Source organism: Hakea prostrata, chromosome 8 (genome assembly GCF_041222555.1).
Source record: "Hakea prostrata isolate BN-2017 chromosome 8, UWA_Hpros_2, whole genome shotgun sequence".
Taxonomy (NCBI): domain Eukaryota; kingdom Viridiplantae; phylum Streptophyta; class Magnoliopsida; order Proteales; family Proteaceae; genus Hakea; species Hakea prostrata.
This window is the reverse complement of record NC_142607.1, coordinates 6,977,741-7,002,401: the sequence shown is the minus strand read 5'-3', so window position 1 is coordinate 7,002,401 and position 24,661 is coordinate 6,977,741. Positions and strand designations below refer to the sequence as shown.

General features: G+C 39.4%; 1 protein-coding gene across 4 annotated transcripts in view; it reads right to left on the bottom strand.

The window, feature by feature from the left end:
* LOC149006557 (Leucine-rich repeat (LRR) family protein) overlaps positions 1-24,661 on the bottom strand; it is a 50,084-nt gene that overhangs the window by 20,702 nt on the left and 4,721 nt on the right. For all 4 annotated transcript variants that reach the window (XM_089167541.1, XM_089167539.1, XM_089167543.1 and 1 more), the window contains exons 2-7: positions 16,095-16,164; positions 15,688-15,734; positions 13,985-14,093; positions 13,777-13,862; positions 12,286-12,376; positions 8,536-8,621 (exon numbers count right to left, since the gene is read on the bottom strand). In XM_089167541.1, coding sequence (XP_089023667.1) covers positions 8,536-8,621; positions 12,286-12,376; positions 13,777-13,862; positions 13,985-14,093; positions 15,688-15,734; positions 16,095-16,164 — 489 coding nt within the window. The remainder of the gene's footprint in view (positions 1-8,535; positions 8,622-12,285; positions 12,377-13,776; positions 13,863-13,984; positions 14,094-15,687; positions 15,735-16,094; positions 16,165-24,661) is intronic.

The following is a 24,661-nucleotide window of genomic DNA, read 5'->3' as shown; positions in this document are numbered from 1 at the left end:
CCTCCTTGGGTCAAGACTGCCCCAATCCAGAGACCCGATGCATCCGTTTCAATCGTAAACGGTTAAGCAAAATTAGGGAGAGTCAGTACCGGTGCTTGAGTGAGGGTGCGCTGCAACTATTGGAAAGCTCCTTGAGCTTCCTGAGTCCATGCAAAAGCTCCTTGCTTGAGCAGAGATGTGAGAGGAGCAGCTATGTGTGCATAATTTTTGATGAAACGTCTGTAATAGCCTGTTAAGCCCAAGAAACCCCGTAGTGCCTTTATTGTTGTTGGTATGAGCCATGCTAGAATTGCTGCTACTTTTGTCTGATCCACCTCAAGCCCATGAGAGGAAACCACATGGCCCAAATATTCTATGCTCTGTAGCCCAAATGCACATTTAGATAATTTGGCAAATAGTTGATGTTCCTGCAACATCTCAAATACCAATCTCAAATGTTGTAAATGGGCCTGCCATGATGGGCTATAAATTAACAAATCATCAAAAAACACTAGAACAAACCATCGAAGGTAAGGCTTGAAGATGGAGTTCATTATGGATTGGAATGTGGACGGTGCATTGGTGAGCCCAAAAGGCATTACCAAAAACTCATAGTGTTCGTCGTGAGTGTGAAAGGTTGTCTTGGCAATATCTTCAACGCGCACACGAATTTGATGATAACCGGATCGAAGATCCATTTTAGAAAATACTTGTGCACCATATAACTCATCAAACAGCTCGTCAACTGTAGGTATGGGAAACCGATCTTTAATAGTGACGGCATTAATAGCTCAATAATCCACGCAGAAGCGCCATGTACCATCTCTCTTTTTTATCAAAAGCACCGGAGAGGAGAAGGGGCTGGTACTAGGCCGAATAATGCCGGTAGATAGCATTTGGTTTACCTGGCCTCAATCTCATTTTCTGAAAATAAGGATATCTGTGGGGTCTTACATTTACTGGCTCAGCTCCTAGCAACAAATGGATCACATGATCTTGGGCTCGAACTGGTGGTAGGCCCACTGGTTCCTTAAAAATAGGTTCAATTTCTGCCAGTAATGGGGTGAGTTCGGGTGTTACTTGGGTAGATGTAACTAGTTATGTGGACATTAATTCCAATAGAAACAAGGCCCATCCATACTCTTTGCTTATGAACCTATGAAGGCCTTGATATTTAATAGGTTCAAGCCCATTTGACCCATCTCCTTCTAATGTTATTGAACGGAGCCCATGATGGAATTGGATTGTTCGTTTGGTATAATCGAACACAATCAAGGCCTAGGGTAGCCATCCACTGGACTCCCAAGACCAAATCCGCTCCACATAAAGGTAGGACATAGGCGTCAATAATCATGGAAAATTGTTGAATGTGCATAGTTAAATTACGTACCAGCCTTCACATTTCAACCTATTTCCATCGCCCACCATGACCTGAATATTCGTTATAGGTTCCACCTGTGTGTTCAAATGTGGTAGCATATGGTTCTGAATGAAATTATGGGTGCTTCCTCCATCAAGCAGTATTTGAGCAGGTTGTCCGGCTATTCTTCCGGTGAATCGGATAGTTGTCGGAGACGAAATACCCATGAGGGAATGGTAAGAAAGTTTCGTAGTTTCTTCAGTTAGCGACTGACTTTGCTCCGAAGTGTCCCCTGAAACCAGTTGAATCTCACTATCATCTCCTTCATATTCCAATAGAAACAACTATTTAGTCTTACAGCGGTGACCTGGAGAGAATCTTTCGTCACAGTTATAACATAATCCCTTCTCCTACGTTGTTGCATCTCAGCAACTGTTAACCGCTTGATAGGGATGGTGGTCGGTGCTGTTATCGCAAGGGGTGATTTAGAAGTTCCAAATCCGGCAGTTGAAGGTATATGGATGGGTGGTCTTGACAGCAATGGCATAGAGCGAACAAATGGTCGCTTGATTTCCCCTAATTTCTGTTCCTGCATTCCGGCCAACATCATGGCATCCATCAATTCCACTGGGCGAAAGGATTTTACCTCATGGCGGATATCAAATCGAAGTCCATAAATAAAGAAGCTAACCAAAAATTCTGCTGGCAAGCCTTCCATGCGATTTGCTAAACCTTCGAATTGTGCCTGGTAATGTTCCACCGTTGTGGTCTGAGTTAGTTTTGCCAAGGCTTCTCTCGGATCATCATATCCTATTGGGCCAAATCTCATTTCCAGTGCTCTCGTGAATGCGCTCCATGTTGAGAAGAGCTTGGATTTGGTTATCCATTGAAACCATTGTAGTGCTAGACCTTCCATATGAATCGAAGCTAATATGAATCGTTGATCATCAGGAGTTGCGTGAAATTCAAAGAACTTCTCTGCTTTGAAGATCCATCCCGTCGGATTTGTTGCCATTGAACTTGGGAAAATCAACACGAGCTGTTCTAGTCTAGATCGAGTTTGAAGAGGAAGCGCTGGCTGATCGTGGAGGAGACCCCAAAATACTTCGATTCTCCGATGCCGGTGTTGCTTGCACAACTCTGCCATCCATCGTTGTTAATTTTGCCATAATTTCAGCCAGCAGAGTTCGTTGCTCTGCGAGAGCTTCGCGTTGATCCGTCAAGGTTTCTTGCATCGATCCAATTTTTTACGCATGCTCATTGGACGCAGCACTCAGATGCCTGAGTAGCTCTTCGGCTTGCCTTCCTCGAGTTCCTTCAGCCATGGTGTCGATCCGGCAGGTCGGACCAATGATACAGTATAACAGACAAAGATAGAAGATGAAAAGAGAAAAGGTTTTTAGGAAACAAGAAAAAGACGAACCAGAGGTTACTCGAGAAAGATAAAGAAGAAGTAATAGGAGAAAGCTTGATATTTTCTATCTCCTCTGTTAACATCTGACAACCCACTTTGTAGTGGTCCCCTTTAAACGGTTACAATATTACTGCCTACTATTCAAAAAGAATAAAATATTGTGGAAAATGAATTCACACTTTCAAACATAATTCTCTAGAAATTTCGGGACTCTTCCTTTATAAACCGAGCGTCTTGGGTTGGGTTCTTCAGCCCTGTCTTCCACCTGATTTGCCTAAGTCATATCAATTTCCCACAACTTTCCTATCAACCCATATTCCTCTGATGTAACCCAGAGTCTAGGTTAGCCTTCAGGATCCTCTCAATTAGATACAGGCAAACAGCAGCAAATTAGGGTTTAAACTATTGCTGCTTGGGTTGAAACCTCAGTGGATAGCAGCTGCTTTTACTCAAAATGCCATGCAGATGAGGCTAACTCCTTGTTGTACTTCAGTGTCAGATCTGGGAATGGGTTTAGGTTTAGGTAAAAGGGTGTTTAGAGCTTGAGAGGGGTGATACCAAGGTTCGGCTGCTGCTGTTTTGGAATACTAGAGCTATATAAGTTAGGCGTTAAATAATGCTGCTGAAGGGTTTCAATTGGGCTTCGGAAGGGGCTATTGTTAGATGTCCTATAATTTCAGGTTAAGTCTAATAAGTTTAGGTCAGTCCTAGATGGATTAGAATGTGTTTGAAGAGTACTAAAGGGTTTGGGATTCTTGGATTTGATTGGACTGGGTTCAAGTTTAGGAGAAGGGGTGGGATGATAATCCTAAAAAGGTTTAGGGATTGGTTGAGGGGTTGGGGGGTTATGAGAGTTTCAGTGGAACTAGGGTTAGGGGTAGACTAGGGTTTGGGTTGGTCCGATTGGGCTGAAACTAGGAGGAAAGGTCACTAGGGTTAGGGGAATGATGTTCTTAAAAGTGTGAGACAGATCTGATGGTTAGATTACCATAGATCTGACCTTTGAGTTTTAGGTCTAGGAAAAAAGTCCAAAAATTCCAGAAAAATAGAAAATGGGGTGATAAGGGCAGTAGAATTACGGTTTTAGGGTTTGGGAGGGTGGCTAAGGGTAGGGAAGGGGCAGGGGTTGTACTTACTTGATGGGGAAGAACACTTGAAGGCTGCTGAATTTTTGAAAGTTCTTGGACTGCCACAAGCTCGAAGGAGATGAGGAAGATGAAGAATAATTGCAGAAAACACTCAAATTCCATTGTGGCCTTCCCAAGACAACCACGACTCCATTCCCTCAAATTCAGATTCTTTATTCAATTCAATTTGTCTTACAATGAAGTAGGGTGGGCTATTTATAGCCTTACAAGGGGAGAGAAAAGACTTGGACTCCAATAAGGAAACCTAATTTGACTCCAACTAGGGAATCCCTTATAGACTAGGATCCTCTTTACAACTCAATAACAACCACAAATAAAAATAAACCATCTTGGACAATAACACCTAATCATCCAAAAGGAATCTTAATTTAAAATAGAATCCTATTGGGCTCCATCTTTAACTCTAACTTTGACTAAGTATTTTGACCCCCAAAAACTCAATAACTAACCCTCGGGACTCCAATCCAAATTCTAAGAGTAGATATGAAGTCCTAACAATTAGGAGATTATATTAAGTCCCAACAATTAAGAGATTAAAGTGGATTCAAGTTGTAGAATCCCAACCTAACTGGGAATCTCACCTACACATTGACTCTCAAATAACTTGCAAAATGATAAACAGAAAATAAAATAAAAAAAGATCTAGGGTCCAAACGGCTCATTGGACTCAATGGGACCCAGGACTAAAATACCCAAACTACATCAAAATGACCAAAACACCGCTAAATGGTTCAGCCTGCCCCTTGGTGCGCCAATTGGGCCTAGGTTTTTTGGACCCAATTATAGGGGGGGTCAACCTTGTTCACATCAGCCTCCTAAGAGCTTCCCACAACTTTCTAGGAAAACCATACTCCATAGACATCCCATAAAATTTTGATATATTTGTTGGAAGATTCTAGGCGAACCCTAAATTTTAGGGAATTCTTCCAAGAAACTCTAACCCTAAAATTGGGTTTCCATCATTTGGTCCGTAGTAACACATACTGACTCTTTATCTACCTACTTGGTCTACAATAAACCATCTTGCCTTTTATCTACCTACTTGATCTGCAGTAATCCATATTGTCCTTTTATCTTACTTGGTTTGCAACAACCCACACTATCCTTTACCTACCTCCTTGGTCCACAATAACCGATACTCTCCTTAACAACTTCCTTGTCTCTATTTCTACCTTGGTTGAGAAAAATTATTGCCTACCACCTGCTACTAGCCTTCTTGCAAAGAGTTATTCTGCAAACACTGGAGCCGCATATTTTATCTACTTGCTTGGACATTGGAATTGCACATTTTACATTCTTTGGTGAAGATTCCTCCCTAATACTAGCATTATTTGGATAGTGCCCTTGATGTTATTGTTGCTGCTATACTCATGAATATCAATCATCTTCACCACCACCTATTACTGTTGGATAGTTCATTCAACATGAAAATTGTTTACTTAAGTTGTCGTTGAGTATCTCTTGGGTCAAGTTCTTTTAGCGTCTATCGGTGTCCACCATTGCCACTAATGCTCAAGATTGATGAAGTTCTAATTTATATGTTCTTGTTATTCGAAGATGAAGCCCTTGATTTGTATACTCCATCTTGAGGAGAAGTGTTGACGCTTACACTTTAGCATGGCCAAGATATTGCGGATAATCTTGGTAATATGCAGTTCAAAAGTTGCCTAGCGCAGTTTATTTTCTAAATTCCTTGTTGCTTGGTTGACAAGTTATCTCCCTATGAATTATTTAGTAGATTTGGGAGATCCTATGTAATCTATGCATACTTACCTTTTCCTTTTGCTGTAATTTAGAATTTAGATTAGGAATTTTTCCCCCCTAAAATAAGAGTAGTTAGTAATCTCAAGATAAAGCATAATAGGGGAGAGTCTCATGCAAGCGAGCTCTCTCCCTCTTTCCCCCTTTCGTCTTTTCCTTCTTCTTTCTGAATTTATTTTCAGTCCCTAGGCTGATTATAGGTACTGAAGTCCTAACAGAGTTCTAGAGCATCACTTCTTTCTTACAAATTGTTTAGGTATAAATACAATTCTTCATCCAATCATATTCTGTAGATTCTTACACATTGTTTGTGGCATAGTCGTATAGATACATTTCTTTATTGAATCATATTCTGTAGAAAAAATGACATAAATCACAACAAATAATGACGTCCATCAACACAACCAACATAACAGAATTTGCCCCATTATTTCAAGGCAAAATATCTCTTGTACTTATAATCAACACGTGGTATAACAGGCCAAAACTGTAGATGCAACTATATATCTCATGGAGAGTTTGATCATGGCTCAAAATGAATGCTAGTTACATGCTTAATCAACAAAGGGTAGAATGTAAGAGAGGAAATGATGTTTCCACTGGAAGACAGACAAGTAACATGTAAGAACCTGCTCTTGGGAAGGGAATAATTCTTTTTTTTCAATCAATCGAAAAGAAACAGTATTTAGTATTAGCACGTTAAGCACAAGTAGCAACGGTTCAACTAAGGATTACTATACGGTAACTATGTTGTGGCAGAGCATCAAATTAGAAAGAAAATCAGAATTTCGGTTAAGAAAATCACACCCAGTATAATGGGAAGACATGAAGAAGACACCAAATTAGGAAGTTAACCACAGGTCAAACCAAACAGAAACTGTGGGTAAAGTTGGGACCGAGTATAGCCTTGGATGGTGTGATCCTGCTCCAAATCTCTGATGATTCTGTTTTGAGGGTTGAGGAGTTATTCAAAATTGAAATCTGCAGCGGAGCCTCAGCAGAAATGGAACTATGGGAGTGTTTATGGCTTTTACTGTTGACCATAGCAGTATTCTCAACTGATAGTATTCTCCAGCAGTTGTAGGAAACACAGATAGCAGCAATATAATAGGGGATTAAATAAGGGAAAGAAGATGGGAGAAAATGGAAAAGAGAGAGAAGAAGACTCAGCTCTGTCAATTGTTCAGGTTTTGGTTCTGACCCGCAAGGCCTCTCAGACCTTCATGAAATACGGTAGGACAACAAACTTTGCTCAAAGGCAATCTCGAATTCAACTTTAATAAATTGTGGGGAGCCTTTGTGGGCTGTACATATAAATAAAGGGCATAGCTTCCCAATCAAGTTACAAAGAGACATAAGCTAAGCTTGCTATGCCGCGAGCATTGAAACTAACATTAGAAAGTCCGTAAATATTGAGACTTGGCTACGGGTAATGAAACTAAAATAGAAACAGTAAGCTGCAAGGTTCTAAAACAGAAACAAAGTCCTATAAAAAATAGAAACTTAGGCCTACTCTCTGAATCTGAAATTAGAAACTAAACGAAACTTCAAAAACCCCATGGATAAAGAAAATTGACTCTTCGAAAAAAGTCTTTACACAATCTGGTCTTCTTCAAAAAAAGGTCATTGACAAACAGATCTAGTCTTAGGGACCATGATCAAACACAGGATTCCCCAAGCATAATTTCCTCTTCATAGTCCAAAGCATTCTAAAGAGACCCCGCCCCCTACACAAGCCAAATATGACGACCCACTGGTCAAAACAATAAAAAAAAACACCCCCCCCCCCCCCCCCCTACTAGCTCCTTTATGACTTCAAAGCTAGACTTGGGCTTAGTTCAAAGGCCCTCCTTGAACCATAGCATAAAGCCATGGCTTTTTGGCTCATATCCTTAGGCTTTGATGGGCTTGCCATTGGGCTTTCTCTTCCTGTATATGCTCCAATTCTGCATCATTGGTCTTCGATGGGGGGGGGGGCCCCCCCCCGGCCCCCCCCCGGGGGGGGGGGGGGAACACCAAACAAAAAGTTTGGGTTTCTTTTGCTACATGAAAGCAACTCAATCAATGACTGCTTCAGTAGATATTTGAATCAGGTCATGATCAATGAAGAGTGAGAAAATAATACTACCAACCAAGACAAAAAGATAAATTAAACTTTCACCCTGAGTTATAAATTAAGTTTTCACTCTGCGGACCTTGTTCCCATGGTTATCAGTGTGACAAATGCCCAGTACATGTTTCAGTAAAGTAGTAGGTTGTTTACGATAATATAGGAATATGAACAATAATATAGAACCTCAGTTTGGCCAGCTATGATGTATGGTGCAGAGTGTTGGGTTGTTAAAAAAATCATATAGATAAACTCAGTGTAGCAGAAATGAGAATGCTAAGATGAATGAGTGGCAAAACTAGGAAGGATAAGAAAATGAATGATCATATTAGAGTTGGTCTGGGAGTAGCTTTGATAAGTGATAAGCTACGAGAAAGTTGTTTGAGGTGGCACGGCCACATTCAACACAAGCCGGTAAATGCCTCTATACAGAGAAGTGATATAATCCAGATTGAATGAACTAGAAGAACTAGAGGCAGACCTAAGATAATCTTAAGAGAAGTGGTGAGAAGGATATGCATAGCTTAGGCCTTGTATATAGCATCGCCTCAAATAGAGCAGATTGGAAGGCATGAATCCCTATAGCCGACCCTCTTTAGTTGGGACAAGGCTTCTTGTTGCTGTTGTTGAACAATAATCAATGATGAATCAAATGAACATCAACAAAGCTATTAGATAGGAAAATTTTGATAATAATTGATAGAATACCTAATATCTACCCTTTGCAAGCCAATATAACTTGATAAGATTTTGAAGATTGTACCTTACACACATTATTTTTGTCCAAGCAGAGGGACTTTAGGTGAATGAGATTGCAAACTGATGAGGGAATTTCTTCAATTGAATTTCCTGCAGGCACAACTCATAAACTTAATAGGAGGAGGTACATAGAAGCAAATCTATCAAAATCTAATGACAAAAACCTCAAAAAAATAACAAAGATGAATTTATGTGCAACCACTCAGCAGAAACTCAAATAAAAAGCCACAAAGTACTTTTGAAAATCCAATAATCTAAGGTCAATTAGTGATTTGGTGGACACATTTGTTGAAAAACATACAGACTGCAAGACCAGTATGGGGACACTTATCAGCCTTAGTTTACTATCATTATACCACAAATTTAAACCCATTTAAACAACTCCAAAGAATATGGCCAGACATAGAGTTTGGGGGAAATGTATAATGAGAGGTGCAGTTTCAATTATATTCTTTAGTTTTGACAAACAAAGCCAAAATCTATTCACAAACCGAAATAAAACCTTGATGTGCACTAAAATTGTTATGTCATCTTGTGCTCTAGAATGCATGCAAAACAGAAGAAACCCATTATCATCATTATCAAGGAAGAGCCATTTAAAGTGTTAGTAAATGACAAATATCATGTTACCAGCCAGTCAACATGTGCGCAAAGATCTCATAGCTCCAATCGAATGGGAGACCGATTCAGTTTAGCTGGACCCCTTTGGTCCACTTCCATGGTTATTTTCTAGTCTAATTGTATGGCCATGGCCCATGGGCCACTTGTGCTATGTAACCAGTTTGCTATTATTGTTGCCCTTAAATAGTTGCTTGGCTCGATGTCTCTTAGTTTGCTTCTTAGTTTGGCTTTGGGCCACTTATGCTTGTGTAACTAGTTTGCTTTAATTGTTGCTCTTAGGTAGTTGCTAGGCTCAATGCCTCTTAGGTTGCTTGTTAGTTGAGGCCTCTTTCTCACTTGGTTTGGGCTCTGTCCCTTGTGCTCTTGTATTTTCTTTTATTCCCTATGGTAATGAATACTTTAATCATCCAAAAAAAAAACATGAGCGCAAATAATAGATTCCTTGTTGTTACCTAAGATCTAGACTCTTCCATTTCGTATACTCCTGCGGCCCTGAGTGTGGTCTCCCCCCCCCCCTTCCTCCCTTGCTTTGTATAATCCTTCTTTGCATCTATTTTAATTTAGTTATTTATTCATCCAAATAAAATTTATGTGTGCCATCATCCAAATGTTCAAATTGACCTAGAAGCATGGTTGTTAAGGGCGGCAAGCGACCAAAGCGGTTGGGGCTCCGCCTAGGCGATTAGGTGACAAAGTAGTGTCTAGGGGAAAACTAGGCGAACAAAGCGGTTGGGCAAAAAATTTTCAATTCAACTACTTTTAAACTACTTTTAGAATAGCTAAACAAACATTCAATAATCACATTGATCCAAAAAAATAGATCTCATTATTCCGATTTCTAAGTCATTGTCCATGTAATGATTCATTGATTCTTGATGTTGAGTATGGCTCATGCTTCACATTCTGTTGCCGACAGACACGGGGTCCTAGAGCCTGTAGAGGTCCTATGTCACTTTGGGCCTCGGGGTTCCTTTGCAATTTGGGCCTCGATTCCGAAATGACTAACTATTAAATTTATGTACGGCTCTATAGAATAACTTTTGATTTAAAAAATAAGATTAAGAAAAAAGTATTATGAACAAAATGTCAAAAAAGCAGTTCTTTTAGTGTCTAGGCTGCAATAAGGCACACAAGGTGACAAAACGGTAGCGCTTAAACAAAAAAAGGGTAAAAAAACAGCATGTCAATTAAGCGGTTCAAAACAAGGCGGTTGAAAAACTGCCTTGCCTCCTAGGCAGATGCTTTGACAACCATGCCCAGAAGTTGGAACAGTTGAAGATTGAAAATATTACCAAACCAATGCCTTTAGTAATTGCATGATTTGTAACTTGATCAATTAGAGTAAAAAAATTTCTAATGTCCCTCTAGAGTCAAGAAGGAAAATTTTATTTTAAGAGGTTCCATTAGAAGCAATCTTGGTTTTGGCCAAGTGCATTACCAGGGGATGAAGTTGTGGTAATGCCAAATCTAGGTGAGAATCGTTGAGGAAAATCGAAATCCTTTGCCTCTTTCTCCTCCCTCTCTGCTTTTTCTCCTCTCCCCCTCTTTGTCTATTGCCTCTTCCCTCTCCTTCTCCCCTCTGCCTCTCTGCTGCTCTCCCTCTCTATTCGTCTGGTCCTCTCCTTGATTCTCCTCCTCTCTTCCTCCCCCTTGCCTATGTTTCTCCTCCCTTTGTTTCTCCTCATCTCTCCCGCTAAGTTCATTTATTTCTCCTCCTCTCTCCATTGATCTATTTCTCTCCCTCTCCTCCTCTTTGTTTGTCTCCTCCACTCTCCCTGTTCGTTCCTCTGGTTCTCCTCCTCCTCCTCTATTTCTCCTTCACTCCCTTGCCGTTAATCTGTTTCTCCTCTTCCTTGCCATTTGTCTACTCCTCCTCTCTCCCTCTCTAATGGTATGGTTCTCCTTTGCTTCTCCTCCTCTCATGGGAGTAAGGACTTCCTCTGCTTGTAGGTTCATTGGGACTGGCAAGTGATTCTTCCTCTCTTCTCCTCTAAGTCTCCCCCTCCTCCTGCCTTCCTTCTTGATCTCTTTCTCTTCCTTTCTTCTTGCTCTTTCCTAACGACTTGCTCATCTCTTCTCTTCCTTTCAACTCTGCTTCTCCTCCTCCTCCTAGTCACAGTGTCCCATCAAAACAGCTGGAATCTCTTGCCCTGTCGCTGACTCGCATTGTCTTCCCACTATTGCTACAACTTCAGACAATCTGCAAAGCTACCAAACCTGTTGCCCTCTGCGATGCTGCGTTGGTCCTTGCTGCAATGCCCTTTGTGATTGCCGCGACGAAGACCCCCGTTCATCGAACATGAGACTATGTTGGTCTAGCTTAGCCCAATGGCCTTGGTTTTTGGTCCATTGCTTAGTGTTGTTCTACTGTTACGCTTTTTGCTTTGTTGCAAGGCAATATGCCGTTTGTTAAGCCCTGTTTTCTTTTCCCATGGTTTGCTTTTGAATTATTTATCCTCCCTCTTTCTCTCATTTGGTTAATGAATTTATTCATTCATCCCCAAAAAAAAAGGCATTACCAGGAACTGGGCCGCAACTAGGAACTGCCAATGCAATGCTCAGTAAAACAAGGTTTTGATGAAAATATAAGAGAGAAGCCTACTATCAAAGTATTAACCAAAATGCGATCTTGCAATATTTTATATTAGTGATCAAAACAAAGCATCATGATCATGGAAATGGTATTAAATACAGCAACATTCTGCTGAGGGGAGAGGAAAGAAAGAAAAAAAAAAAACAGGCCCATTGTGCTGCAAGGTGACACTAGATCAGATCAGTTCCAAACCAGTATATATTCAAGAAGACATGACCACATCGGTTGATACAAACTTCTATTTTTTTACTAGTACCTTATCAGTAAGTACTGTGTTGATACCTACCAAAACCCATACTCATATGGTAAAATATCCACCAATAAAAACTCTGGTAGAACCATCAAGAAAAGGGATTTTGAGTCCATTGCATTGCATAATGTGTACAAGAAAAGATAGAGATAAATGAGGGTTATTAGTATTAAATTTCTACACTAGATACAACAGAGTGCTTCATAGATGATAATAATCTTGAAGTATAAATGACGGGAAAAGTACTATTGAATGCCTAATCAATGAAGAAAAGCCAGACATAAGAGTACCGTTTGCTTGTAATTCTTCCAGGGAGAAGCAGCTCCCAATTGATTCTGGCAGGGACTTTAACTGGTTGTTTGACACATTCAATAGCAATAACTGCAACATCAAACAATCTCCATAATGTACTAGAACACCACACTGTACGACAATGCTCATTGAAGTCAAAATATCACTAATTGTGGGAGAACGTCACAAGTATATCCACTAAGAAAACACATGGTTTAGCCAGGTGTATCATATTAATGATCCATTCTATGCGCAATAAAATTTAGAACACCACAAAATTGGCTTTTGTTATAACTAAACCAAATACATGACAATAATCACTGATCAAGATGGTCATTGATTATATGAAGGCATGGCTGACATCTTGACCACATAAAGGAATTTGAAGGAACAAGACAAGCTTTTCTCAGTGGTAATGAATATTGTCAGATAAAAAACCATAGAAGAGTGAACCTGATGGGGGGCTTTTCTTTTCTCAATGGTAAGGAACACACAGGCTTTAGGATAGTCCTTTTACTGGATAAAGTGCCTTGTCGAGTAGGCTTCATTTTCTTGTTGTCATAGCCTACTCTCTCTGTTTTAGTGTTTTAATGATTAGTGTTGAACTTAGTTGGGGTTCATCTCCATCTCTCTCACGGGTAAGGATGTCAAGTGGTACAGTTCCGGAAATGTGATGCGGTACAGAAAATGTTTATCCAAAATTGAAACCGTACCATACCATTTTGTATCTTCATTTACCAAACTGTTACCACACCACCACGGTATGGTATGGTTGCAGTATTAAAAAAGGGCATAAATAAGCGGTACGTAATAAGTTATTCGTATGCAGTATTACATGTTATGGTATGGTTGTGGTATAAAAACGATATATATAAATGTCATGTATGCTGTATTAGACGATGCGGTATGGTTGCGGTATAAAAACGGCATGTATGCAATATTGGATACAAAAATGGTTATAACCTTGGACTTACTATAGTAGAGCTGTGGTTTATATCAATGGTCCAACACCAAAAACTGTATTGGTACCATACCGCAATACAAACCATTTTTAAAGACCATAACATTTTTTAAATGGTTTGGGATAGTATTGTTTCATATGGATAGTTTCAGTTTCAATATGCGGTTTCTGCACCAAATTGGCACCCTTATTCATGGACTTTAGTCTCACTTGGCAGGGCTTTATGTTTGGATTCTGTTTGTTTCTTCCCCCTGAACCTTTCTGCTTTGGGTGATGAATTTTTTTATTTATCCCCCCCCCAAAAAAAAAAAAAAAAAAAAAAAAAAAAAGAAACTCACATGAAACTATAAGAGCCTAGAAGCGATGGTAACCCAATTAAGGGGAAAAAAAGACTAATGACCAGGTCAAATTCAATTTCTACAGTTACTAACAGTGTAGTTAACACCACCTCTGAATGCAGGGAGTTCCAAGACCAGAGGCTGCACAAAATTGACATTGACACATAATTCACTAGATAATGCATACTCACATTGCGCAGGCTACCTATAGTTTCTGGCAAGGAAGCTAACATATTCCCTAATATGGATAGTTTCTCAAGCTTCACCAGCAAGCCCACTGGACAGAGGAAACATGCATATGGTTAGGATCATTGACAACAACATAGTTCATGTAAAGGATACTGCACAGAATATATTGTATTCGTAGAATATTCCTTTTCCAATTTTAGAATAGCCTACATTCTTCAGGCAAAACAGTTATTCGATTGCCATCAAGTGTGAGAACTTTTAGAGACTGGAGCTTTCCCAGGTTCATTGGGAGGCGTTCGATGAGATTATCAGCTAAGACCTGAAAGCAAAGAATCATTTTATCAGGTATCCAATTCACTAATGACCAATAACAGTTTTCACATGAGAAATGTCGGTTAGAAGTGTGTGATGCATGAAGGAGTATTTATGTCAGGATGACAAATTCATTATATCCATAGATCAAGGGAATAGCTGGTCAGACCAACCTATGAAATTAAAACAGTTTACAGCCTAATTCCCATTTGCCACTGACTGATCAACAGACATGATGATTCAAATTCTTGAGCACTTTAATCATTCAAACAGCCAGGACATGGACTACCAATATAGTAATCACATTAATAAAATTAGGGAACACTTGCATCACTAATATTTAAACTCAACAACAATTACAAAATATTCCACCAATTACCACCACTTAAGCCACAATATCCATAAGCTAGAAACTCACATTTATGATAGGACGCATTTTGTTTCACTCTGCCCTCTCCTCTCCAAAGGCCAAGGAGAGCTGCACCCTTCCTCGGTGCTCTTTGCTTCCCAGGTAGCGGGGGGGGGCCGGCCCCGCTTGCCGCCCCGCGAAGAGAGAGAGAGAGGAAACCGTTCTCTCTTTGCGAGGTTTGGAGGAATATAGAGGGAATTTTTTTCTCTGGCATACTCTTGAGTTCTGCCTTGAATTATGCCTGGCCCAGGTTTGATTATTCAGCGGTTCAGTCACTCAATGCTATTCTGGAAAGAATCTAGAAAAAAGGCCCGCAATTGCCCAGCAGATCCCACTCTCACACAGTTCCAGGTCAGGTGTAACCTTCAGCACAGTCAAAGTGACTCAAACCACATCTTCAAGCTGCAGCCCTAACTGTTATAACTTATAACAGCACCAAGTGGCAAGCCTAGTGGTTTTCCAGAAGCAAAAAAATTACCTCAACCACCAATCTCTTTTTCCCTTTTTTGAGGGTGACAGTGTGACACTATAGTTTCTTACTGTAAGATCGTTGTAGAAATTAAATTAAATGCTTTCCAGAAGATTTACTCTGGATAATCAGAATCAATCCAAAACAGGGTCTAAATTCTTTTCAAGTTGACTGACCGGACCACCCAGAACATTCAGCATAGTTGTCATGGCATCTAAATAGCTTGGAGGTGCCCTGGATGCAAGATCACCACAGTGTCTAGATGCCTTGACAAATATGATTAGGCTGCCCATGCTAGAAGGGTTTACCAGTCCATCTTGTTTAGTACTCAACAAATTAGAGAAACAGGAAGAACCCTCCTGGTCACTACCTCAGTCAAAGTGAATGTCAAAAAACCTACATAAACTCCTACTCTAAAAACCAGTACTCACTCAGTCACTCCTTGAATATTAAGAAGAGTAGATAGGAAGAAATCCATAGACCAGCTAATCAGCAGGTGGTTGAGCATTAAGATATGGAATCTTTTTTTTTTGGGGGATGAATTGATTTGGGAAATCTTAGTCACCAGTCAAATGGGGGATTTCTAAGACCTTGCTGATAGTGCATGTGTACCATGCACTTATTTCAAAGCAGTATGGTCCTTTGATCCCATCCTTCCTTTTATGATACTGGAAATCCTTGCAACATTATGGATGCATGAATATAAACTTGTCAAATTCTTACCAGCCGCTGCATGTTGATCAATTTGCTGATGCCCATAGGAATGTCAACTGTAGAACCAAAGCCTTAGCTTAGCGAAGGATCATGATTTACAATAGCAAATCAACGGCAAATAGAAGTGAAAAATCAAAAGTTAATTTTCCAATCCAATGCTAAGGCAAAAATATGTAATCCATCCATTCTCCCAAGTTCTAACAAGGTAATATGGTTGCATATCATACTCATATACGGGCTGGGCTGTGCATGAAGCAAAACTGCATCCCTCCAACCAAGAATTTTTATATATTTTAATACTTGCACAGAAGGAAGTGGTCCACAGCAATATGGCAATTAGGGATGTCTCATTTTCCAGAAACAACACTCTAGTGATCTGAAACAGTTTTACAAAAGAGGCATAAGGAGAGAGAGACCTATTTTATTGTGTGTCAAGTCCAAAGTTCGTATAGATTTCTCCAAGTCAAGAACTTCATCCGGCAGCGTCTGTGGAAACAAAAATTTAGGCAGTTGATTTAGTTAGCCGATTAACAAATAGACAAGTTAAAAGAAAACCAAAATTGAAATCAAGTAATTTTTGCTGTCATGATGAAGTTGTATAAATGAAAACACCATGTTAGCAGTCTCAGTGGGGGGAAATTTTCTATCATGTTTTAGCTACCTATCATGAACACACAAACAAATCACATTCTTCACAATTTAAATTCCATTATCAAATCTTCAACACAAATAGAAGAATACACCAATTATCCATGAAGAAAGGATAACCAAATGAAAGCAAATAAACGCCAAATATATGAGGAAAATAACCCGCATGAAATTAGCACTCAGTTACATTCATAGTTCAAAGTTCCACCAAGATTGGTCAAAATTCTGGCTAAATCTTGGTTTCACAAAAAAACTGAGACAAAACCAGGGGTTAGTTTTAGAAGTCCCAGGTTTCAACAAGTATGTAACAATATTTCAGAAATTTCAGCAGTTTCATTCAGAAATTTCGGTAGTTTCGACCAATAAATACCAAGTTATCACAATTTTCAACTAACCGAATTTCAATAGTCTTGGCAAATTTCAACAACTTCTGGTAGTTTTAACCAGTTTAAGGCAGCCCATTAGATGTCCAGTTTGACCCCAAAAATCCCTTGTTTTGACATGGTTTTGACACATTTCAGCCATATCTCAGTTTTTGGCTGGTCAGCGAAACCAAGCTCTTGGTTGCTGGTTATGTTATTAGGATATATGTGAGTTTAAATATGGCCACCAAGAGATGTCCCTCAATTTGTGCTCTTGGTTCCCACTTTCCAGAAAATGTGATTTCTCCTGAGTCAATATTTTCAAACAAAAGAAAAATGTGATCCAAACTACATATATTGGTAAAAGCTATTGTATCTAATAAATTCCATGCGTTAATTCAACTATGTGATACCATCACGGTTATAAGTCTCAGTATTTATGTCTGTATCTGTCTTGGCTGATAATGATATGAATCAGGCTATAATGAGCCAATTATTCCGCCAATACATCCAATGTTGTCAATATTATACCAATGCTTAGAACCACAGATACCAATCATACTATTACTGAATGGGAATTTTACCTACAACTTTACTTGGGTACCAATTTACATACAAAACTGCTAGGATTGGATTTACAGACTTGCAACCAAAAGAAAAAACCAAGAGTCATGTGGAAGTGATACAATCAGTGTGGCTTCTCGCAATAAATTCAATAACACAATACAATATGAACTTGACAGGGCAATGTAGGGAAGAAGGGAACTTCAGAGCTGCAAAGGAGAGGGAAAATCAGATAACAAGGAAAAGGGTGGGTGAGGAAAAAGAATAAAATAATCACACAAGCTACAGCCACATGGGCTGGTAAGGAAGTAGGGAATATCAGAGTCTCAGGGGCGAGGGAAAATCAGATAGGAAGAAAAAGGTGAGGTGGTGGGGGAAGGAGATTGCACAAGCCCCAGTGATGCAGTAAAGAATGTCCTAAAGGGTCACTGGACTTTGAAATACTTAAGTTTTTCCCATGGGGTGGGTTCTATATGCATGAAGCTTCTTGTTTTTGGGTTTATTGATGTAACAGGCTTAACTTATAAGCCCATAAAGTGGGGCAATGCCAGTACATGAGATCAGTAGTTAATTTCCGTATCTGAGTCAATGTTTGAGTTGGCATCCAGATAGAACTATGTTCTGAGTTTATTTAGTTTTTTTTATTAACTAGATAGTATTTGGATGTATAGATTTTTTTTTCTTCATTGCTCTGATGAGGTACAATCCTCTAACTCTCTCATAGAATTATGTTTTGAGCTTATTTACTTATTAACTAGACAGTATTTTGGGTCAATGTATTTTTTGTTTATCGTAGCAGGTCTCTCTTATACGATTTATTATCTTCTCTTTTTCTCTTTTCTTCTCCCAAAAATATATTTCTCATTCAAGAATATCTTAAACAACAGTAAGTTGAATTATCCCCAACATGGAATGAGATCTCACTCAAGATCTCAAGAGCAGGATCTCGGTTTTTGGGATCTTGAGACAAGATCTCTGGCAAGACTCTCGAATCAAACTAACTTGATCGAGATCTCGCCTCCCCAACTCGTCGACAACTTCCCAAGTTCATTTTTTGTCTCCTCTCATCAACAGCTTCCCGAAGCCACAATAGCTATTCCATGCGCCTAAGCCCAAATCGCAAAGGAAATCGCAAGGCCCAAAGTGATAAAAGGCCTCTACAGGCCCGAGGGCGCTACCCCTACAACCCCTGCAACCCCCACCCACTCACCAGGGAGCGGAACCCCTATATGCGCTGGGGGGAAGGTCATTGACAATAGAATGTGAAGCATGAGCCATACCCGACACTTCTATTATGAACTTATGATTGTTGTGTTATTGTATTCTTATGAGTTGAGAATATGATGTTCTATTGTACTCATTTGGATAGAATTATGTTGTTATTTAAGTTATTTGATGTATCTTATCACTTTTTTTTCATTTATATGTCCTAACAGTTCTATCTTTCATGTTTTATAACCTTGCATGTTCATTCCTATACCATTTCAATTTCAAACTTAGCCTCAAGTTAGAACTCATACTTAGGGTTGTGTTGTCACAAATCTAAGGCCACCAGTGTGTTCAAAAGGCCTAAAAGAGGATAAATACCAACTTTGAACCCAACCTGACCCTTACAACCCCCGAGATGGGCCCTTGAGGTCACTCGAATTAGCCAAGAAAAAATACCAGGTCTCACTTTTTCTCAATGGCGAGATTGCCCTCGAGAGTGAGACTTGGTCCATGATCCCCAATCCCAATTCTTCTTATTCTAATCTTCTAGCTTTTAGATGCCCTCAGCCCTTTGCCATAGAGATCATCTAGATAGCCTCCTCTTTGGGAGGATCTACAATCACTGACACTAAGAAGGGGAAACTCTTGTTCGATGCCTGCATCTCCCACAATTGGGTGGAGCATAATATCCATAGATGGACTAATGGATTCACAAATCTAGAACCCACAATCAAAATTGAAAGGCCATCTGCTAGGATGTAACCTCCAAACTATCCCTCTTGCCTCTCAAACTTCTTGCAAATCACCCAAGGAATAGGCATATTGTTGTTGTATGGAACTTAGATACTTCTCTTTTGGAACCTCCACCCCAAACCCATTTCTAGTAGGTTCTTTCCACTTTAAGGTGTTTTCATATATTTATTATTCACCCCAAAAAAAACTTCTAACCTTCTAAGTTCCCCAACCCTAAGTTTATTTTCTTTCCTATTTTTGTATTCTCAGAAAAAATTAGATCTACACCAATCTGACTGTTAGAACCACCCCCAAACTTTAGCAATCATCCTCATACATCATTGCCTAAGTTCTGTGCATTTTTCATCCCCATCCAACCAGTATAACATATATTCTTGTGTGCCCCAATCAACTACCCAAAAATCCTAACCTTTTGAATTGATATCATGGAAGAGTGCCCCCTAGTTGATCCTATTCAACCTAGGGTGGCATCACCCAGCCACAAGGGTAGTTCAAAGGTCAAACTCAATGTCAATTCATTCTCAAGTCCGTGCAATGAACTGGGTTACAAGCTTCTCCATAAAAATGAGATCAAATTCCTAATTGAAGCTTTAAACAGAAATAGAATTAAAATATAACACTATTCCTTCCTAAAACTTAGACTAATCAAAAGAGAAATTTAAAGTAACCACCCAAAAAAGGAAGATTACATGACAACCCCCCCCCCCCGGAAAAAAATTTGCTGAAGATCCTACAGAACCAGGTATACTTGGTTCCAGGTTAGCACCTGCATCAATTCCCGGATGTTGAGACACTCGACCTTGAGATTTGTAAGAGAGAGAGAGTCAGCCCCACTCAATCAACATCCACAAACATCATCTTTGATCAGGGATGATCCGGCGCATCTCATGATCAATTGACACGATTTTTTGATGATTGTTAGAAAATAAAGATCTTCAATTGGAGTCTGAAAGTGGGGATTTCACAACAGAATCGGACTGTGGATAAATTATTCAACAACCTTGACAGTGTCATTCACTTTAGCTTGATCATCATGTCCTTTGGCCACTGCTGATCTGCTTTTCAAAAATTCTATCATACTTGACACCATATCACAGAATATGTCACTACTTTTGGCCAACTCCTGAAAACCTGTCTTCAAGCCAAGAAACGGTGTTTGCAATCGATGGGAACCATCTCTAATCAAAAAGAGTAAACTGTATTAGTCAACCTCCATGATCTATTGGGTTTATGATAACAATGGCAGAATATTGATTTACTGGACTGCAAATTAATAAGAAAAGAAGTGTGGTGTAACATATGGTTTGGGATGGGTAAACTTGGAAGCTAATAAAAATGACAACAAAGTAGAACAGAATGGTGGGGGCTTCAGGAAAAAAGAAAAAAGAATAATACGGAGAACTAAGCGGACTAATGAATAAGTGCAGAATCAGGAGGGACAAGGTGGGAAATAGGAATAGAAAGGAAATTCAAATAAAGGGACTAAGCGGAATAATAAGAATCGTGAAGGGTTGGAGTGAGGAGAAGACCATGTTATACTAGGACAGTTGTACTATGGTAATCCATTTATTCCTGTCCAGGTTACCATGCACCAGAAGAAATCTTTTTTTAGGGACTTAACTGTCCAATTAGAAATTTTAAACATTCCGTCCTAGTTAGTTTCTTAAGTCCCTCCTAGCTAGTTTCCAAATTTAGTACAGAACTACAGATTAACTTCCTATTCAGTAACTTGTTAGAATCCAATTAGCATTTCTTACTTAAAGTTGTTTCTAATTCAATTAGAGCCCACGCTGGCCCAAGGTACGAAATTTTAGGACTGAAACCCCAAAACTTTAGAAAAAATTCGCTGAAATTTGGGAATATTTGGGTGGAATTTTGGTAGTCATTTTGTGCTGGTTTTTTGTGTCTAGCCTAGGCCAATAAACACACTAAGAGTGTTATTTTTTCCTAAAACCTAACAAAAAGTAGTGTTCTTAATTGGCACTTGCCCGACTGCATGCAAGCAAAACTGGAAATCTGGAACATGAATTTTAACCAATGTAAATATAAATATTATGCAAAACAACACTAAGATTATCATTAAAATGCAACAACACATACAAGAAGTAGAATTCAATATACAAGTATGTGTCATGTTGAATCCATCCCCTGGGTCATGGAGGAGTACTCTGAATACTAGACATAAGTATACCATGAAATGATACAGATAAAGTTATCCAATAGACCGCTCCTTAGTTAGACTACTGAAGAGGCATAATTTGACTTTTGTAGTCCATCACTACATAACTAGTTGTGCTGATCCTAATGGATATCCAAAGATGGAGTCACAAATGATGCACTTGTCCATCTCCGTCCATACTTATGCAGACATGCTACTACAATTAGCAAATGAACCACCATATCCATATCCATAGCCATAAGCCCTGTATGGTACAACCCCTTGGAATTTTCGAGATTTAAATGAAATTTTGAAATTTCACTGAATTCTAAGACTTCCATTTTCGACCCATGTTTCGTGTTGCTAGGTAGCGACACACATAAATTTTTCCCCGATTTCGGCAATATTTTGCCGATATTTCCTACCATCATGGGCTGGCCAAAGATTCAGTATTTATAAGGCTATTAAAACCAACCCTTGCATGTAATAGCCACTCAGTTTTCAGATATATAAATAAATTAGCTATTGCAGCCAATTGCTTTGTTGCTCTTCGAGACAACTATGCTCCAGCAGTGTTAAGGTATGTCCAGACTCTAGGTGCTCATGTGATAGGGTCTTTCGAAAAATCAAGCTGAGGTTCCTCCATGGCTGTAGGTTCAGCCTCCCTCCAGATCAGTCCATCATCTTCACAACACAAAACAAGACTTCCTCTTCCAAGTAATTGGCAGCCAGCACACCCATCCCCCCTTCTTATCACTTTTAATTTCTATTTGATTTGCAACCCCTTTTGAGCCCTTCTCCATGTCCATAAAACCTCCATTCATATCTGAACATCCAACCATCAGAATCCCCTAAACTGCAGATCAATTACCCTAAGACGCCTACCAGCACATGTTCCCAATTACAGCCCATTTTTCCCATCCAAAACCCTAATTCCTTGATGCCCTAATTCCCTGAAACCCTAACCCTTTAAGTCCAGATTCATAGGGACTTAATCCAGCAGCCACCATCAAAGTTTCGCAAAACTTAGAGAGCCTAATCTAGGTCATCAATCCTACCTTCAATCCCTGTTACACCCCCCGCCAAAAAAAATTAATAATAACAGTTTATTCATCTCAATTTTGGATTATATGCCTTCATTCAATTGAGGCTACGTCAGAAGGACTCGGAGCTGGATGGGAGTTCATCTTCCACTTGAATTTTGGTCTTCGACTTCACCAAGGAGATCATGATACAGGGAAGATGACTAACTTAGAGGAAGGATTTTAAACCAAGTATGCAAATTTATCTTTTGTCACTTATCACGTCTTTTTTTCAGTTTCTGACGAAAACTTAGGGCAAGAGGATGGGCCAGACAAAGTTGCAAAAAGAAGAGGAAAAAGGAGTATGGATTCATGGTTGCAGTTGAGGTTGAGTGATGAATGGAAATCAAAGGGGGAGAGAGGATCTTTTTTTTTTTAATCACCTTTTCTTTTCTTTCCTTTTCTTTTTTTTTTTTTTTTTTTTTTTTGGGGGGGGGGGGGAGATGAACCCTAGAAAAAGGTGGTTCATGGTAGGGATCTTTAGGTTATTGCTGGAGTTGGGAAGTATTGTCACCTAGTACAGAAAAGGAGTTTCCATGGGATGAGATGGTACTGCCAATGTTGCCTAGGCAAACCAGTAAGAAAAGAAATATCAGAAAGAACAAAAGGAGGAAGAAAAGAGAAAGGCAAATAAGAAGATGCATAAGAGAAAGTGACAGATCCTTCAGATTTGATACCAAATTGGTGGGGTAGAAAGGCTTAAGGGAATTCTAGAGTTGCAGGGGAGGAGGGAGAAGGAGATCACAGAAGCCACAGCCACACAGGCACTTCAAACTTAACTTTCATTTCACTCTCAGATCTCCCAATGAATTGAGTTACAAACTAGTTTATTAAAACAAAATCACAAGTTTCATAAGTTTAGTCTAAAACAGCAAGAGAATTAAAATCTAGTCTCCTACTTACTACCCAAGATCTAGACTTATAAAAAAAACTCGATAAAACTTGATTTGGAAACTTCCTTACATGTTTATTAGCTACCCAATACATATCTTTCCCAGATAAAATAAATCTTGAATATCATACCAGAAAAAGTTTGGGACTTGGTTCATCCTGGGGAGGGTTCTCCATCAGGATTGGGTAAGTACAAGGTAGTGGGTTCTCCATCAGGATTGGCTACGTACAAGGTAGTGCCCCCACATCAAAACCAAAACAATATTGCTTACCATATTATACACATCAACAACTACCCAGCCTCAACCCAGCTACATGGTGTCAGCTAGATGGATTCTTGCCCTCCAATAAGCTCCAACCCAGGTCATAGTTGAAATAAGGACTAAGCTATGCATTTCTTTCCTCACTACTTCTCCTAGGGCTCATCTTGCTTGGCTTCTTGAATATGAATCAAATCAGTTCTCCATATTGGAGCATCCAAATGCCTCCTTTGAACCTAGCGATGCCACCTCAAAAGAACTTTCTTGTATCCTATAATGAATCAAAGATACTCAAAAATCAGCTTTAGCATGATACTTCCTTACTTCATTCCCCCTAGTTTTGCCACAAACAAATCTCAACATCTTCTCTGCTTCATTGAGTAAATATACATGATGCTTCTTAACTATCCAGCATTCCACATCATAAGCCTCAGCTAATCGTATGATTGTCCCGGAAAATTTTCCTTTAGGTTTTAAAATAGTATGTCAATCACATTACTCTCCTCACACACATCTCCATTTCATCCATTTTCTTTTAAAATTATCTATAAAACACCATCCTCTATATCACCTTACCTAAATAATCACTTGGTGGAATCTGTCTCATCAATTTTGACCACCTCATTATCCTTCCAAGAATAACTAAAGTTGCACACCATATGCTCTATCTTCATTCTACTTATTGATGATTAATGTAGCCTAGATTGAAGAGGTTCAACTAGGGGCCAGATTCCAAGATTTCAATCCAGAAGGCTAGAAGTAGAAGAAGAAGGATGAGGTAGATTTGGTTAGAAGATCACTTTGATGTAGCCTCAATTGAATAAGGGCCAGTTCTTCCAGGATCTAACAGAACCAACTTGTGTGAAGAAGATATGTTTCGTTTTGGTAAAAAAGTTTTTAGTAGGGTTATATGGTTAAAAGTAATGCACTCTAGATAATGTCCAAGGCATCAAGGATACTTAGCCATGAGTGGAACTTAGAGATATGGGGTCAGTATTTTAGAGATGGGGAACTGGGGTCTATAGGTGTTAGAATAGGTTGAAACTTAAAGGGAAT